At 35.1% G+C, this 19,709-nt stretch overlaps 1 protein-coding gene across 2 annotated transcripts in view; it reads right to left on the reverse strand.

The window, feature by feature from the left end:
- Positions 1 to 19,709, reverse strand: part of NCAM2 (neural cell adhesion molecule 2) — a 550,011-nt gene that overhangs the window by 114,252 nt on the left and 416,050 nt on the right. For both annotated transcript variants that reach the window (XM_061134054.1, XM_061134055.1), the window contains exon 9: positions 18,189 to 18,339. In XM_061134054.1, the coding sequence (XP_060990037.1) occupies positions 18,189 to 18,339 (151 nt within the window). The remainder of the gene's footprint in view (positions 1 to 18,188; positions 18,340 to 19,709) is intronic.

The following is a 19,709-nucleotide window of genomic DNA, read 5'->3' on the forward strand; positions in this document are numbered from 1 at the left end:
CCCTTTCCATTCATCTCCTTCAGCTCTCTCTCCCCTTATTGGCTTCCCTTGTGGTTCAGCTGGTAAAGAATACGCCTGCAATGCAGGAGACCTGGGTTCCATTCCTGGGTTGGAAAGACACTCTGGAGAATGGAAAGGCTACCCACTCCAGTATTAGCTGAACACACAATACAGTCATCACTGTACCTGACAATTACTTGCTTAAACCAAGAATTTCACTTTCTCTGTCATTTCCCCTCAGTGTCTGAAGTCCTTTTTGTTTTTTTTCCTGAACACTTTTTTTTTTGGTGATTGGTACCTGTGACCTGATTTTAGTCTCACTTCTTGCTGAGTGCTAGCTGGATTATTGAATTCTGCTTGCTCTTGAGAAAGCCAGAGCTGATCACAAAACACAACCCAGATTATGAAAACTGAAATATAAAAAGCTTTGTCTTGAATTTTGAGAGGCTCATGATTAATTGAGCCTCCCATAGCTCAGCTGGTAAAAAATTCGCCTGCAATGCAGGTGACCCCAGTTCAACTCCTGGATTGGAGAAGGGAAAGGCTACCCACTCCAGTATTCTGGCCTGGAAAATTCCATGGACTCTATAGTCCATGCGGTTGCAAAGAGTTGGACATGACTGAGCAACTTTCACTTTCACTTCATGATTAATTAAATAGGGCAACTCACTATACAACCTCACTATATGTAATACTCTCCTATATGTAATACTCTCCATTTTGTGAATAAAAAGCTTATTAGGGTAAGCTTTACAAACAATGAAAAACAAATTAAGTCTTTTAAAATCATATTGTTAGCATAATATGTATTGTCCTTGTAAAACAACAAAACTTGTTGCTAGTATGTGTAGTTCTTAAATATTAAATAAAATATTAAATTAAATTAAAATTAGAAAATTTTATATCATGAATATTAGATTTTAAGAACCACACATACTAGCAACAACAATTTTATTGTGTAATAGAATATTCTATATCAAAAGCTTTCCTCACCATAAATCACAGTATATAAAGATATCATTTGCCACTATTTTATCCCAGGTCAAGGTCATATTCATTACCTAGTGAATTTGAGAAGCCCTATTCCAACTGGCTTACCGACCTACTAGCTTCTATTTCAAGATAATGTTACTATGCCGCTTAAGCCTTTCCAAAAATTCTCATCATACTTCTTATGTCAAAAACTTCTTGATGATGTACAAAGTTCAACATTAGCTGGCCTGCACCTACTTCTGTGACCTTGTATCCATCAAGTTAACTGTATCCCTTAAACTCTAACCATCCATAGCTCTTTCAGCTTTTTGTACTATCAGTCCCATCTGTCTAATCACTTTCTTATATATTCCATCTCAATGCAGTTGCATGCCTTCATCCTACCTAATTAAAATGTAAGTTCCATGACAGCAAAGATGATGTTGCTTTTTGCTTCACAGCACCTGAGTTTATATCTGACACTCAGTAGGTGCTCAGTAAGTAATAGTTAATTGATTAATTAAAACCCAGGACAAGTATGTATTTTTAGACAGTAGTGCTCCATTTAACAAAGGAAGAAGATGTTTGCTTGACTTTCCTAAAATCACAGAACTTAGTACTTCAATCCTTTAAGTCTACAGTAATACATTGCTTTTCACAGATTCTTATTGCCTATTTTGTGAAGAAGTCAGCCCTTTAAATAAGCTAAGAATTAACTGCACATTTTAAAGAATAATCTAAAATACCTTGACTCTTTCTTTCAAGGTATTGAATTTTCTCATTTGATTTATGCTGAGGGAAACTACCAAGGGAATAAAAACTAATATATCCTTTGGCACATGTTGAGGATAATTCAATTAATAATTTCATATATCTGGTTCTACTGTATGTTCACTCAATGCAGAATCAGCTATGGCAATTAACTGGATTCAATTCATGGTATCATGGGAATTCTAATGGCTCCATGGAATACTGAATTAGATGTGTGCTTATTGCAACTAATCATAGCACTGGGTGTGGATTTGCTATGCTAAATCTGAGCAGTCAAGTTATGCATAAATCTCAGCATATTTTATAACTCTGGAGTCATAAGCATCATTTATATTAAGACACCCGTGACTTTTTAGCACATGCTGTGTTCTAACTTGACTGTTGTGTCAAAGGACCCAGACACAACTGAGCAATAAACAACAACAGTGATTGAACATAAGAAAAATTTGATCATACTATGAATTAATCCTCTTTCTACTATTGCCGTTCTTTCTCTTGTCCAAATCTGTCTCCTCCTTAAACATACATACAAATATTAATAAGTATTCTACTACCTGTGGCAAGTCTGTTCCCTATTGCTACTTTATATAATTGAAATCTCCAGAAAAGGCGACACCATTTTAGATTATATTATTATTATTATGCACAATTTCACATATAAATTTAGGATAGAAGCTTAAGTGAATCTCATAGAATTTCTGAGTGATCAAAGGAACAAAGACTGGTCATACAGATATAGCAGTGTTAAAGTTGCTTACAAATAACAATGATACTAATTTCCTCAGCATCTGATTTTGCATTAGCACATCCTGTAACTTATGTAATTTGTGTTTATTTATGTCAAACAACTTTAAAGTTTGTCAACATTACTAGAATTGAAAAGAATACTATCAAGTTAAATGCAAACTCTTTATCTGGTGACTTACTTTGATGACTAGTTTTTTGATTTTATATGTGGTTAAAGATAGCTCCAAAATGTAATTCACTTCTTAAACTCACCAGGTCTATCAAACTCTTGACTTTAAAAAAAACTAAAAGCAAATGAAAACATTTCTGCTATTATATCTTAACCACCTTGGTCATGAATTCTAGAATGCTGCTCATTTGATACATAATGAAATAGCTGGGTCACAAAAATAGAAAACAAAGAAGAGAAACAATATTGTTGCCATCATCATCATCACCATTCTAAGAAACACAACATTGAAATAATGATGATGATAATGGTTAAAATGGTGCATATGACATGCCATTCATTATTTTTAAGTATGTTATATAATTAGCAAATTTAGCTGCAATTACATCACATTATGTCTTATTATTATCACCATTTAACCTTGTATTTATCCCCTTTTAACTGAAATACTGAAAAGTTGGGAATTAAATAATCCTTTTCTACACCCCTTTAAGTCTCTTAATTGAAAACTGAAAATTGGTAACAAGTTGTCATATATTTATAACTTGCAAACAACCACAGTATTATTTAATAAGACTTAGATCACAAAGATCACAATTTCTTTCTGCTTAACTACTGTTTATGTTTATGTTTATACATTTTATATCTTTAATGGGTACTTAATTAGAAAAATTTTTACTTAAAGAGATGCAAACTATTATTAAAACATAATAATTTTTTACATAATAGAGCAAAGCAACTTGAGCCAGATAGAATAAATAAAGCAATTCAAATTATGATTAGAAATAAAGCCTATGTGATATATTTAAGAGCATTTGAATCATAGTAAATAAAACCAAAAAATGTATAGCTTCTCCTAAAATAATAGTTTATTTGTATGAATTTATCCTTTTAGACAGTACTTTTTTTGACCTAAAAATTGTATGTACTCTTTTTCTTTTTACTCTAGCATATTTTAAGCATTAGTAATTATTAGTTTAGTCAATGAATATACCAATAAATATAAAACATCTGTACTATACTATTATGAACAGATTTATATTATACATAATTGAGTTTTATAATAATATTAGTTTTTTAATTAATTTAAAAGTATATAAAAGCAAGAACCCACTGTAAACTACAGCCTGTATGAAAAACACCATAGGTAACAAAATTTAATCAAGAAAGCATTTTTGTAACCTTTTATGTTTATTAAAAAAATATACTGTCAGTTTAATTAAATAAGCAAACACATAGTTTTTCAGTCACCTACAATTCTAATTCACTAAATGAACAAATATATTTCTATTTGGTGTTCTATTCTCAGAATAGAACTTCAAATATAGATAAAAACATGATAAATATTTTAGGATATCTATTATATGCAAAAACATTTTTGGGATTTTCCCAAGAGCCTCTGAAAAATCAGAAATATGTGTTTATTTTTTTTCTTCAGAAAAAGAAAGTTGCTAGAAATAATTAAGTTTGTCTCTGTGGACATTATATTATAGCAGAAAGGTTTTTACTTGTTCTAGGAAGAGATAGATAGTTGTGTAAAATCAAAACATTTTAAATAAAATTTTAATATAAGTGTGTATATATTCTAATGAAATTTTTAACTTGGTTTATTAGGGTATGAGTTGGAATTTTTACATATCTAATTTTATTTTTGAGTAAAGATAAAAAAAAAAAGATCTTTCTATAATAGTAAAATAAGCAATCGTAATGAGAAATATTGCTCAGGACAATAAAAATGTTTAAATCAATTGTTTTAGCATTTAGCGTATTTGAAACAAAAATTAATCATATTATGAGATACAAGAAAACACAGACAAACAGAAAAGTATGAAAAACAGCTTGTCTTTCATACTATTTGGCTGATTGCATTGATAATTACTCTTTTTACCTCAAAAGGGCAGACAGACTAAAAATCTCCATCAGAGGGCAGACAGACTGAAAACCACAATCACAGAAAACTAACCAATGTAATTACATGGACCACAGCCTTGTCTAACTTAAAGAAACTATGGCCATGCCATGTAGGGCCACCCAAGACAGAAGGGTCACGGTGGAGAGATATGACAAAACGTGGTCCACTGGAGAAGGGAATGGCAAACCACTTCAGTATTCTTGCCTTGAGAACCCCATGAACAGTAAAAAAAGGCAAAAAGATAGGACACTGAAAGGTGAACTCCCCAGGTCAGTAGGTGCCCGATATGCTACTGGAGAGCAATGGAGAAACAGCTCCAGAAAGAATGAAGGGATGGAGTCAAAGCAAAAACAACACCCAGTTGTGGATGTGACTGGTGATGGAAGCCAGGTCTGATGCTGTAAAGAGTAATATTTCATAGGAACCTGGAATGTTAGGTCCATGAATCAAGGCAAATTGGAATTGGTCAAACAGGAGATGGCAAGAGTGAATATCGACATTTTAGGAATCAGAGATCTAACATGGACTGCAATGGGTGAATTTAACTCGGATGACTATTATATCTACTACTATATCTATTATTGTGGGCAAGAATCCCTCAGAAGAAATGAAGCAGCCATCATAGTAGCAAAAGAGTTCAAAATGCATTCAGTTCAGTTCAATGCATGACTTGGATGCAATTTCGAAAACTACAGAATGATCTCTGTTCGTTTCCAAGGCAAAATATTCAATATCACGGTAATGCAATCTAAGCCTAAAAAATGATGCTCTGAAAGTGCTGCACTTGCTATGTCAAAATTTGGAAAACGCAGCAGTGGCCACAGGATTGGAAAAGGTCAGTTTTCATTCCAATCCCAAAGAAAGGCAATGCCAAAGAATACTCAAACTACCACACAATTACACTCACCTCACCTGGTAGTAAAGTAATGCTCAAAATTCTCCAAGACAGGCTTCTGGAGTACATGAACCATGAATTTCCAGATGTTCAAGCTGCTTTTAGATAAGGCAGAGGAACAGAGATCAAAATGCCAACAGCTACTGGTTATCGAAAAATCAAGAGAGTTCCAGAAAAACATCAATTTCTGATTTATTGACTACACCAAAGCCTTTGACTGTGTGGATCACAATAAGTGGTGGAAAATTCTGAAAGAGATGGGAATACAGGACCACCTGAAATGCCTCGTGAGAAACCTGTATGCAGGTCAGGAAGCAACAGTTAGAACTGGACATGGAACAACAGACTGGTTCCAAATAAGAAAAGGAGTACTTCAGGGCTGTATATTGTCACACTGCTTATTTAACTTATACGCAGAGTACATCATGAGAAACCCTGGGCTGGATGAAGCACAAACTGGATTCAAGATTGCTGGGAGAAATATCAATAACCTCAGATATGCAGATGACATCACTCTTATGGCAGAAAGCGAAGAAGAACTAAAGAGCCTATTGTTGAAAGTGAAAGAGGAGAGTAAAAACATTGGCTTAAAACTCAACATTCAGAAAACTAAGATCATGGCAACCAGTCCCTTCACTTCATGGCAAATAGATGGGCAAACAGTGGAAACAGTGGCTGACTTTATTTTTCTGGGCCTCTAAAATCACTGCAGATGGTGACTGCAGCCATGAAATTAAAAGATGCTTACTCCTTGGAAGAAAAGTTCTGATCAAACTAGACAGCATGTTATAAAGCAGAGACATTACTTTGCCAACAAAGGTCCATCTAGTCCAGGCTATGGTTTTTCCAGTAGTCATATATGGATGTGGGTTGGACTATAAAGAAAGCTGAGCACCGAAGAATTGATGCTTTTGAACTGTGGTGTTGGAGAAGCCTCTTAAGAGTCCCTTGGACTGCAAGGAGATCCAACCAGTCCACCCTAAAGGAAATCAGTCTTGAATAATCATTGGAAAGACTGATGTTGAAGCTGAATCTCCAATTTTTGGCCACCTGATGTGAAGAACTGACTCATTTGAAAAGACCCTGTTGCTGGGAAAGATTGAGGGCAGGAGGAGAAGGGTACAACAGAGGATGTGATAGTTGGATAGCATCAACTCAATGGACATGAGTTTGAGTAAATTCTGGGAGTTGGTGATGGACAGGGAGGCCTGGCCTGCTGTAGTCCATGGGGTTGCTGAGTTGGACACATGTTCTCAACTGAACTTAATGGAACTGGATGTCAAAAGATATTTCAGTAGGCCCAAGAAAACAAGATGTCCCTAAACAAAGAGGATTGTCATGAATTGTTAATATTTGTATGTTAACAAGAACTCTTTGAAATTCTGTTTATGAAGTATTTTGAGATAACTATAGTGCTAAAAATAATCATTTAAAGAGGTTATTTACTCTCACTAAGTCTTCATCTTCATCACAGGGGCAGAAACAGTTTGACAGCAATACTAAAAGAGAGCATGTATGATCCCCTGGTGGCTCAAATGGTAAAGCGTCTGCCTACAATGTGGACGATCCAGGTTTGATCCCTGGGTTGGGAAGATCCTCTGGAGAAGGAAATGGCAACCCACTCCAGGACTCTTGCGTAGGAAATCCCATGGATGAAGGAGCATGGTAGGCTACAGTCCATGGGGTCACAAAGAGTCAGACAGGACTGAACGACATCACTAAAGGAGAGATGACATTTTACTACAGATGACCATATAAATATATCCCACAAAATAAAGGGGCTTATTTGAATAAATAGAATAAGTCAAATGAGTAATATAGGTTTTAAAATTATACAGGTACTGAATCATTATTATCTGATTCTCTGTTTCACTTCTTTAAGATACCATGATAATTTCACTTTTCTAAGAGAATTTTTTTTCCTTATTACTGCTCAGTTGTATAATCTCTATGATACATATTTAACTATATGTGCATTAAATTATGTCATGTTTTCTAAGCAGTTTCACATAAGTAGATCCCAGCTTCCTAGATATTTTGCAATATTTTGTGCTCTTTCAGTCTTTTCACATCTTTGAAAAACAATGTTAATACACTGCTTCTAGTGTTACACAATAATTATTATGAAACCAAGTAATTATTATGATGTTTCTTAAATGAAGATATACAAATATTATTTCCTTCTTTAACGTCTTTAAAACAACCTATTGTAAAGTATGTTGGTTTTTCTTATTCCATATGTGGTGATAACATAAGCGGGAAAACAACTTAAGAGAAATGTGTTAACATACCTATTCTCAAAACCAAAATATTGTTTTAAAATTAACTACCTGAAATTTCACTCATAGGCATGAACCCCTGATATAGCTTGTTTTACTCAGCCAGGATTCTCTCTGGAAGGCCTCCAGGTATAACAGGAGTGCATTTCCCTGCTGGATGGATGTTAGTTAGGATTAACCACATGACTTTTACAATGTGAGCGGAGTAAATGCTTGAAATTTGCTTTCTTCATTGAGTTGCACTCTTGTGCTTCCGCCATCTCCATGGGATATTTCCTCCGTGTAGTTGCCACCTCCTAAGTCTGGTTTCAGGTGTTATTGGACCCCTAACATGGAGTTAAGTGTCGGTGCTTGCAGTAGAGCTCCCGAGTCAGGGTCAGCTGGTTCCAGTTGAGCAAGAGAAGTATTAATTCACGTCACCGAGTTTTGGAGTGTTTACTATGTATATGTATTGTGACATTAGCTGATGATGTATCTAACGGCATGGCTTTATTTTTTTTTTTTTCCTCCTGAGCCATTTTCATTGATTCTCATATATTTTGCTACTTTGTTTTGTTCATCATTGGTTTTCATTGCTAGAATGTAAGGCCCATAGAGTCTATTGTTTTTGTTTATTATAATTCTACATTCTCAACACCTGTAAAAGTGCTTGGTGTGTAGTACATGCCTGGATAAATATTATTGAATGAAAAAATGTAACTAAAATTTGAACCTTAGTATGCTTAAACTCAGGGTTCCTTGGTGGCTCAGTGGTAAAGGACCCACCTGATTAGGCAGGAGATCTGGGTTCAGTCGTTAGGTTGGGAAGATAACCTGGAGGAAGGAAATGGCAATCCACTCTAATATTCTTCCCTGGGAACTCCCATGGACAGATGAGCCTGGCCAGCTACTGTCCACGGGGTCTCAAAAGGGACAGACATGCCTAGCAACTAAACAACAACAATTAATAAAATAATATATTTAGAGCCAATTCTTCCTCTTTACACACCAAAACACTGAAGCTTTGGTAATTTAAATCACTTGACCAATGTCCCAGGATTAGACCCAGTGGATCCATTAAAATCTAAAAATAGCTCATATTACTATGACTGTAAATATTATTTTAGCAAAGTCCAATACATTAAAAAGAAAAATTGCTATCGTTTACACCATCACGTACTGTGAGCTGGCTTAATATCAACCATACCTGGACAGTATTAAAATAAAAGCTTGTTCTTGCCTTTGCTCCACTGAAATTCAACCCCCGAATTCAGATTTATGTCTTTATGGCCACAGAATTATGACTGATTAGATTCAAATTGTTGGGCTGGTCTTTTTTCAAGAATTAGGTACCTTAACTTTTGATGGTCATGCTATTCTAGACTAAGGAATCAGATAATAAATCCAAGAAGACAAACCTGCTAACTCCACATCCTAAGAAGGAGGAGAGGAAGGGGGAGCACTGTTATGGACTGAGGGTCAGTGTTCCCATAAAATTCACTGTTCCATTGTGATGGGATCAGGAGGTGTGGCTTTGGAGAGGCGATTAGGAATAGATGAAGTCATAGGGTGGAGCTCCTATGAGCCGGATCCATGCCCCAAGGAGTTAGGAGAGAGCTTTTTCCTCAGATTCTACTCTCCATCATAGGAGGATAGAACCAGAAGACAGTGGTCTGTACTTGGAAAAGTCCTCACCAGAACCCAACCATGCTGGCTCCCTGATTTCGGATTTCCAGTCTCCAGAACTGCGAGAAACTGATTTCTGTTTTCCGTAAGTCACCCAGTTTATGGTACTTTATTACAGCAGCTCAAACAGACTCAGACAGGCTGTAAGCAGTCTACCACAAGGTCTTGGCATATTTTTCAGGATCTTCAAGATGACAAAACTCAGTGATACCAGTGAAGGATTGGAAAGATATGGCCTTAATGTGCAGCCTAGCCCTGTAAAGTTCTATCTGTGATGTGGTTTTCTCTGTCAAACACAGAAAGTTCATTCTTATGAATGGATTTTGTGTCCCCTCCAAATTGACACATTGATCCCTAATCCTCCATGTAATAGGGCTTAGAGGTGGGGTTTTTGCAAGTAATTAATTTTAGATGAAGTCATAAGAATAGAACCCTCATCATGGGGTTAATGCCCTTAAAGAAAGATGAAGAGAGAGGAAGTGTCTCTTTTTCTATATAAAGGAAAGGCCATGTGATGATAACCTTCAAAAGAGCACTCACCAGGAACTTAAACATTATGGCATCCTGATACTGGCTTTCCAGCCTCCAGATCATGAGAAATAAAAGGTTATGTTAAAGCCACCCAGCCTAATATATTTCATTATAGCTGCACAAGCTAGGACATTCACTGTACCAGGGAGAACTGGGATCACTGAGACAAGGTCTTCATTCCAGAGGAAGGGCAGAAACATTTGGTGAATTGAAGCTTGGGTTTGATATTTCTGGGAAATTAAGTAAGTGCCAAGAGGTAGTGATAAATCCAGTAGTTACACAAAATGATTATTTCATCTGTTTGTTGACAGTTACTCATATCTAAGATGTATCTTTTCAAGGGTTAAATATTTCCTAAAATTCCTGAACAACTTTTCATCATCATAATCTATAAAGTACATTTTCACAAGATTTAATCTGCATCAATTATATCTGTCAGAAATAGACACAAATGTGATAAAACTAGAGTAAGTTATAGTATCTGTACGGATGAAGAATGCTAGATCTTTCAAGTTTTCACAGAGGGTTCATGTAAAGTCTGGGTTAAAAAATACAGATGAGCAGTAAAATGATCTTTTCACCCTTCTTTCTCTTCTTATTTTCTTATCTTCTGGCTGTAGACATAAACTTTATATTTCTTTCAGGTGTTATCACTGAAAGTATCATGTTGGATATAAAATCTAAGTAGTTGCTGGTATTAGAACCAAATTACTTCTATAAGTGCGCCATCTTATTTAAAGTTTGAACAATTTAAATGTATTATGGTGAGTGCATAAGGTAGGTTCATAAGACAAGATTTTAATCACAGATATATAATGCCTGTCTGCTACAAACAAGGAGCTTTTCTAATTTCTATTTGCTTATTGAGATACTACTTTTAAATGTTAAAATCATGGTCACACCTTACCCACCTCATCCAGTACATGTAGCAGAGAACGCTACCAGAATTAGTTATTTTGAGTGATTCCAAATCTTGAGGAAATAATTGTGTGATATGATAAATGGAATATGTATGGAAGTAACATGAATCTGTATTAAAAGATGAATTAATCTCTCTATATCCTTACGAGTTTTCTGATATAGCTAACCCCTTTTATACTGGAGAAAATGCATTTAAATATTGCTATTATCTCTAACAAGAAATAAAAGCAGGTGCAGAGAGCTCAATGAGAAAAAAATGCAAATGAAAAATTCAATATTTTGTAACAGGCATTGTTGCCATGTAACTGTTAAATTAAATTTGTCACACAAAATAATTAAATCTAATTAATAGATAATAAGTAATGAGTACCTAGTCACAAAACTTCATGATACTCTAATTGTAATCAAACATGCTATGTAATCGGTGCTTATTGCGTTCAACTACATATCACACGCCTGTTATCTCCTGTGTTTTATAAATTGGAACTCTAGTTCAACTCCTGCTTCTTAGAAAGGGTAATGCCTTTGGAATATTGAAAGTGAACTGGCAGGATGCCAAGGAGTCTGCTTAAACTGAAACATAAAAGAGGTTTTGAGCAACAACAACAAAAAAGATGTAATCTTTTAAACACCTTCTAAGTTTAGTATTACTGTAACAAATGTGGTTGGTATCAAATTATAAATGGCTCAATTCTTTCCCACTCATTCTTACAACATTACAATTTAGTTTCTTGATATATAGTAAAGACTATTTTGGTAAAATGTTTGTGACAATGTATAATTTCTTTGTAATGTTTATAATTTTATACTGTTTTGAGTCAAAGATAGAGAATGAAAATATTCTTATCATTTCTAAAATGTAAATATTTATTCACATGAATAACTTCTGATGCCACTACATTCCACTGAAATATATTAAGGAGCTTCTTGATGAGGGTGAAAAAAACTAAGATCATGGCATCCTGTCCCATCACTTCATGACAAATGGAAGGGGAAAAGGTGGAAGCAGTGACAGATTTTATTTTCTTGGGCTTCAAAATCACTGCAGATAGTGACTGCACCCATGAAATTAAAAGATGCTTGCTCCTTGGAAGGAAACCTATGACAAATCTAGACAGAATTTTGAAAAGCAGAGACATCACTTTGCCGACAAAGGTCCATATAGTCAAAGCTATGCTTTTTCCAGTAGTCATGTATGGATGTGTGTGTTGAACCATAAAGAAGGCTGAGCGCTAAAGAATTCATGCTTTTGAACTGTGTTGTTCGAGAAGATTCTTGAGAGTTCCTCAGAAAGCAAGGAGATCAAATCAGTCAATTCTAAAGGAAATCAATCTTGAATATTCACTGGAAGGACTCATGCTGAAGTTGAAACTTCAGTTATTTGGCCACCTGATGCAAAGAGCCAACTCACTGGAAAAGACCCTGACACTGAGAAAGATTGAAGGCAAAAAGAGAAGGGGGTGGCAGAGGATGAAATGATTAGATAGCATCACTGACTCAATCGACATGAAATTGAACAAACTCCAGGAAGCAGAGGAAGACAGAGGAGCCTGGTGTGCTGCAGTCCATGGGGTCACAGAGAGTCTGACATAACTTAGCAACCGAACCACAACATAGATGAATGGCATTTACAGTGTTCCTGCTACATGAAAAACATATGAATTTTAGCAATTAGTGACATTAAGATGAATAATTATTTTATTTTCTATCTAAGTATACACTTATCTTTTACTAGAATATGTGTGTTTGCTAAGTTACTTCAGTCATGTCTGACTCCTTGAGATCCTATGGACTGTGGCCTGTGAGGCTCCTCTGTCCAGGGGATTCTCCAGGAAAAGAATACTGGAGTGGGTTGCCATGCTCTCCTCCAGGGGATCTTCCCGACCCAGGGATTGAACCTGCATCTCTTTTACATCTCATTCAGTCTCCTGAAGTGGCAGGCAGGTTCTTAAAACTAGTGCCACTTCTAAAGCCCCTACTAGAATATAACTAACTATAAATAAATTTTAAATATATAACTAACCATAAATAAATTGTCACCATAATATTCATCCATTTTAAAACTTTTTTTCAGGGTTCAGTTTTAATAAATTATACTAAGTACCTAGAAGGTAATAATCTCATATGCCTGCCACAGAGTAAAGGTTGGGCACATACACGGGCATATTTATGTCTTGCTATGCAGCTAAAATTCATTCTTAAATGTATCATAAAATTTCAAAAGTGAGCTGGACTTTCAACATTGTGGAATTAATGAATAAATTTGATTGTGAAAGATAGAGTATTTTGAGTAATGCATATAAAGAAATACTATAAGAATCTGGTTTAATCAAAGAGGAAGCTAGACTTCCAGAGATTCTCAATTCATATGTAACAGATATTTAGAAGAGACTCATCATGGGAAGAAAACAAGAGGCCCCAGCTTAGACACAGGATGTGTATGTTAAATCCACAAGCAAAAGACCTCTCATTTAGAGACTGAGAAAAAGGAAATATGTCAACAGAATGAATGACTCAAGTTTGATAGTGTGTTTATAAATATTTTCATTTGCTTTACATGAAATTCAGCCTTAATCAGAAGAAATATTCCCTTGCCAGGCTCCTCTGACACTGGGACTCCCCAGACAAGAATACTTGAGTGGGTTGCCATTTCCTTCTCCAGGGGATCTTCCTGACCCAGGGATAGAACCCATCTCTTATGTCTCCTGCATTGGAAGGTGGGTTCTTTACCACTAGCAGCACCTGGGAAGCCCTTGGAGGTAAAAGATACCATTAAAAATCTGAATATCTAACTCTAAACCTCAGCTAAAGCCATTCATTTATTTAAGACACAGCATAGAGCTTACTGAATCTCAGTACCCTGACCAGGTACTGACCCAAGGTCATGGTGTTCCAAACCACTAGACCCCATCTCACAATAATTCACATACCTAGAACTTACTATACTTTGCAGGTAGATTTCATATGAGTATAGATAAAAATGTCAAATTAAATAAAATTGACAACATAGAAGATTGATATACTGAAGGAGAAAAAAGAACTTAACTCCTTCTTAGGTCTTTGCAATCAATCTTTTGATCAGGGTAATGGTTTATTTAAAGCTCTCTGTGTGTGTGTGTGTGTGTGTGTGTGTGAGTTGCTCAGTCATGTTCCACTCTGTGATCCCATGGACTGTAGACCTGCCAGGCTCCTCTCCATAGAATTCTCTCTCCAGGCAAGAATACTGGAGTGGGTTGCCATTCTCTTCTGCAGGGGATCTTCCCCACCCAGGGATTGAACCCAGGTCTCCCGCATTGCAGGCGGATTCTTTACCAGTTCAGCCAATATGATTACAAAAAAAAAAAAATGAGTGGAGGAAACAAATTAAAATTGCTTGCAGAGCATGCCTATGATAGCCCAACTTCCCTACTGGTGATAATTACGAAGACTGGAAATAGCACAAATCAAACAAAATAGCAACAGCACTACCTTAATGCTTCTGTAGGGGGAGCAAAACAAAATTGGGGTTGTGGAGGAGAATGAAAACTAGTTTCCTTGTTTTCGTTTTTTTTTTTCCGGCCTCATTGCTATGTCTAGAGGGAAGGTGCTAGATAAGGAGTTTCAAAGTGATTCTGGACATAAAACACATCCAGAAATATAGAGGTACTCTGGAAAGAAGCCAATACAGGTTGGATAGTGTGGGGATTACCCCAGACAAGAGTCTGAGAAGGAGATGCCATGATTCTGGGTATAAAACTACAGAATACTCAGCCTAAACTCTGAACTCTACATACTTAGAACAGATACAAAATGCATAGCAAAGACATTAAGAAATCAACTGATATTTGAATAACTGATTACAGGAGACAACACAGAACTCAGGGATGATTATCTACTTAAAATACTTTTTTCCAGATGGTTGTTGAGACCCAGAGTCTGCACAGGATAATATTTATAGTATCCATGACACAATGCAATCTTTCTCAACATTCCATGAACCAGGAGAATATGAACAATTCTAAAGGGAAAAGACAATTAACATATGCACATTCCAAGATACCTCAAATGTTACAAATACTAAATATGGATTTTAGAGCAGCTAATTTAACCTTGGAAGGAAAGTTATAACCAACCTAGACAGCATATTAAGAAGCAGAGACATTACTTTGCCAGCAAAGGTCCATCTAGTCAAGGATATGGTTTTTCCACTGGTCATATATGGATGTGAGAGTTGGACTGTGAAGAAAGCTGAGCACCGAAGAATTGATGCTTTTGAACTGTGGTGTTGGAGCAGACTCTTGAGAGTCCCTTGGACTGCATGGAGACCCAACCAGTCCATCCTAAAGGAGATCAGTCCTGGGTGTTCATTGGAAGGACTGATGCTGAAGCTGAAACTCCAGTACTTTGGCCACCTGATGCAAAGAGTTGACACATTAGAAAAGACTCTGATGCTGGGAGGGATTGGGGGCAGGAGGAGAAGGGGACGACAGAGGATGAGATGGCTGGATGGCATCACTGACTCGATAGACATGAGTTTGAGTAAACTCCGGGAGTTGGTGATGGACAGGGAGGCCTGGTGTGCTGCGATTCATGGGGTCGCAAAGAGTCGGACATGACTGAGCGACTGAACTGAACTGAACTGAATTTAACTATGTTGAATGTGATAAACAAAAACATACACAGAATAAAGGTATATATAGGAAATCTCAGCAGAAAAACAAAAAATACAAAATAGAAAAATAAATAGAAATTTAGAGCTAAAAAAGTTAATATCTTAAATAAAACAAAAGCTTAACTGAATGGACTTCAGTAGCAGTAAGGAGATTATCAGCAGAGAATCAGTTAACTTGAAATCAAACAACAGATATTGTCTAATATAAAGAATAGTGAAACATAAGATTCATAACACTGAACAGTGTCTCAGAGATCTTTGAATCAAAAAGTCTATATGTTTGTAGTTAAAAGTCCTAGAGATGAGAAAGAGATTAGAACAGAATAAATATTTATAGATTAAAAACTGTCAAATATATTGACAAACATAAATTTACAGATTCAAGAAATTCAGTATACCCTCAACAGGATAAACACAAAGAAAATCACACCTGGACATATCCTAGTCAAAATTATAAGCAACAGAGATGAAGAAAATAAATTGAAATCAGCTTTAGAAAAATGACACATTGCATACAAGGGATAAATAAATCAAACTGCCATGGATTTATCATCAGAATCCAAGGAGATGAGAAGACAGAGGAACCTCATCTTTAAAGAAATGACAACCCAGAATTCCTTCCAAGGGAAAAAAAAATCATCAGGAATGATACAGAGGGAGAACATTTTCAGATGAAAATAATAATAATAAAAAATAATAGACGATATCCCCAACAGTCATGCTCTACAATAAATGGAAAAGAAAAATCCTTAGACTGGAGGACAATAATATCAGAGGAAAATCTGGGTCTGTAAGGATGGAAGAAGACAAAAAAGAAATGATAAAACCATGAGTAAATAATGTTTTTACCTTTCAAGTTCCTTAATATAGCTGTAATTCATTAAAACAAAACATCATAATTTCTGGTGAGAGTCTCAATTAAGATGAATATGGATGTAATATATATGACATCAAAAAATTTTTAAAAGATCAGTGTGGAGCACTTGTAAAGGTATCTGTATTGTTGCAAAGCTTTTACATTTAATATAAAGTGTCAGATTATTAACTCTGAGAGAGCCTGAATAGCTATTCGTACATCAGACAAAACACATCTAGTCAGGGATTAGTGGAGAAAATGAATCATTCATGAGGAAGACATACATTAGAGAGAGAAAAATGATTCACCAAAGATAAGTACATCCCAAACCTTTGAGCACATTAATTTACATGGGCCAAGGAACTTTGCAGCTGTGACTAAATTAAGGATGCTGGGTTGAGAAGATTATCCAGGATTATCCAATGTGGGTCCAATGAAATGGCAGGCAAGTCAAAGATAGAGAAAATGTGAGGTAGGAAGCAGAATCAATGTTGTGATGTGATGTGAGACTCATTGTACCATTACTGGCTTTGAAGATGGAAGGAGACTGCAAGTTAAGAAATGTGGGCGTATTCTAGAAACTGTAGAGCCTCCACAAAGAAACACAACCCTACAAACACTTGATTTTATCCCAGTAAGAATCATTTCTTACCTCTGATATCAAGAGTTTAAAATAATACATGGTATTGTTTACAGCAAGTGAATTCATGTTCACTGGTTATATCAACAACAAGACACTAAGAGAAGATACAGGCTATAAATGTATATTGTGTCACTGGGCCTCAAAATACACAAAATGCAAAAATAAACAGAATTAAAGAGAGAGAGAAAAAAGTTCACAACTATGGTAGAGGATTTTAACAACCATCACTCTAATAGAACAAAACAGATTTGGTGAATACATGGAAGATATAAAGAACATATATGTGTTTCAAGTACATATTATGTATTCACTAGACAGATCATATGCTGGGACATTAAACAAACTTCAAAAAATACAACAATAATCAAAACCATATAGAGGATATTTTTGAAGCAAAACTGAATTGAATTAGAAATTAGTAGTAGTAAAATATCTAGGGAAATGCTAAATATCTGAAGGCTAAACATATCCTCACAAATAATATTGACCAATGATGAAATAGTCTACAAAAATATAAATTATTTTCAACTGACAGACAAGAGAAACACAATAAACCACTATTTGTGGGATGCAGTTAAAGTACTGCTTAGAGAACAATTCCAGAAAAAGCTGAATAAACCAATATGTAAGCTTTTTAAAGCAAAAAAGGACTGCACCTGTAATCAAAAACAACTTGAATTTGGTTCACAATCAGTCCTTGTAAAACAGAGTATCCTAAATACTGTATTTTAAATATTATACAGTAATTTATGAGGATGTGAAATAATTCAAGAAAACTTGAATGAGAAATGAAATTCTAACTAATACATGAAACACAGGACCAATAATATTAGGAATAAACAGATAAAAATCTAAGGAGATGTTGATCAATTACTGATAACTAATATAGTCCCATTTACATTGTGATTTAGGCTAAACTTTCTATTAAAAAGTCACAATTTTTAGGGTAAGCAGTATTAAGACTATTAAATACAGTCAAATCTATATTGTGAAATCTCCCATATCCTCCACTAGATGTCTCTAACAACTGACTTTGGCTACATTCCTTCTAATGATATGCATCAAATACTGCAACATGAACTACATCTGTGTTTTGATTTTCCTACAAAATTTCATGTTTTTCAAAGAAGAAAAATGTTGTCTTAATACACAACTGAAAAAATGAAAATAACTTACATTCAATATCAAGGTACATGCTCTTTTGGTGCCCTCCAATTCTACTTGCCGCTTCACAGTCGTATCTCCCTGAATCTGACAAGTCCACATCTTTAATGTGCAGTGATGAACTTCCATGCTGCCCTTTGACTTCGATACGTCCGTCTGGGCTCTGTTTACATTGATTCGGGGAAAAAGGAAGATTTCATGCTTATTTTGTGTAAAGTGATGATGAAATACATTGCATTTATCATTGGTATAACAGTTGAAAACACACTCTTAACTGTATTCAGTTTTTTATTTCAAAAAAGCACTGTTTCCATATTTATACTTTACTGGTTTTAGCTTATCCATTTTAGGTGCCCACTTGCTTACAGGGACACTGACGTGCATATAATAAAAACAGGTTTTATCAACCTTTTTTATTTAGCATGCTCTTTGGTTTTCAGACTTTCACTTGCTTTTTATAAAGCTACTATGTTCTTCTAGGGACCTTCCAGGTGGTGCAAGGATTTTGTTGTTGGCTTCCTGCTGTGTTCTTTGCAAACAGCAAAATGACAACAATGCCTATTTAATTCTGGCTACAGCTTACCAGCAAAATATCTCTGCCGTACGTTAGTTTCTTATTTCACCACATATGCAGAATGTAGCAAGATGTAAACAGTTAAAGAATTTAAGAGGAATTTATAGTTTTCATTTTTGAATGAATGCAACAGTATTGCTTATAAGCATAACTGGTACCATATGCATCACAGATACACTATTAAAAGGAAGTCATTGGAAACCACATGGAAATGATTACTCACATACTCCACAAACATGACTCAAGTCAAGGAATCACTTATAATCCTATAGTCTATAGATTGTATTTCAAATAAGAATTATTGTGTGCAACACAATTAGCATATCCAGAATTGTTTTCTTAAATCATGTAAATATCTTAATAGCACACATATTAAAACAGAGGTAGTTTATTCATTCAATTTTACTTTGTACTATCAAGATATACAGTGGACTTTTAACACTTCATAACTTATTGAAGACATCTGTTCTACCATTATCGAATTGATTCTCTTTAATATTTAACATTTTAGTGTTCAATAGGATATTGTATGTCATTAATTTAATTGAAATATGTATGTTATTATACACAGTATAATGGTTGTATAATTTTATATATGACAGATTCAAATAAATTTCAATACATGTGTGTACTTTGCATTATTAAAACGATGTTTAATCATTTTTATTAATATCAAAAGACTGTGCTTTTGCATGGCTTGTGGGATCTTATTTCCTCCACTGGGGATCAAACCCAGAGCCACAGAAGTGAAAGCCTGCTTCTTAATCACTGGATCATCAAGGAAGTCCCTCACTGGACTATCGTAAAGGCCTTTTCAAACAAGTTGATTGGGGTACAATATGGTTACTTTTTTTGTTTTTTACTTCTATATATGAATGCAATCATTAAATAATCCCATTAATTATTGACAATTTATTACTTGAGGAATGGTCTTAAAAAATAAAGAAATAAGCATATTA

The sequence above is a fragment of the Dama dama genome, chromosome 31 (genome assembly GCF_033118175.1).
Source record: "Dama dama isolate Ldn47 chromosome 31, ASM3311817v1, whole genome shotgun sequence".
Taxonomy (NCBI): domain Eukaryota; kingdom Metazoa; phylum Chordata; class Mammalia; order Artiodactyla; family Cervidae; genus Dama; species Dama dama.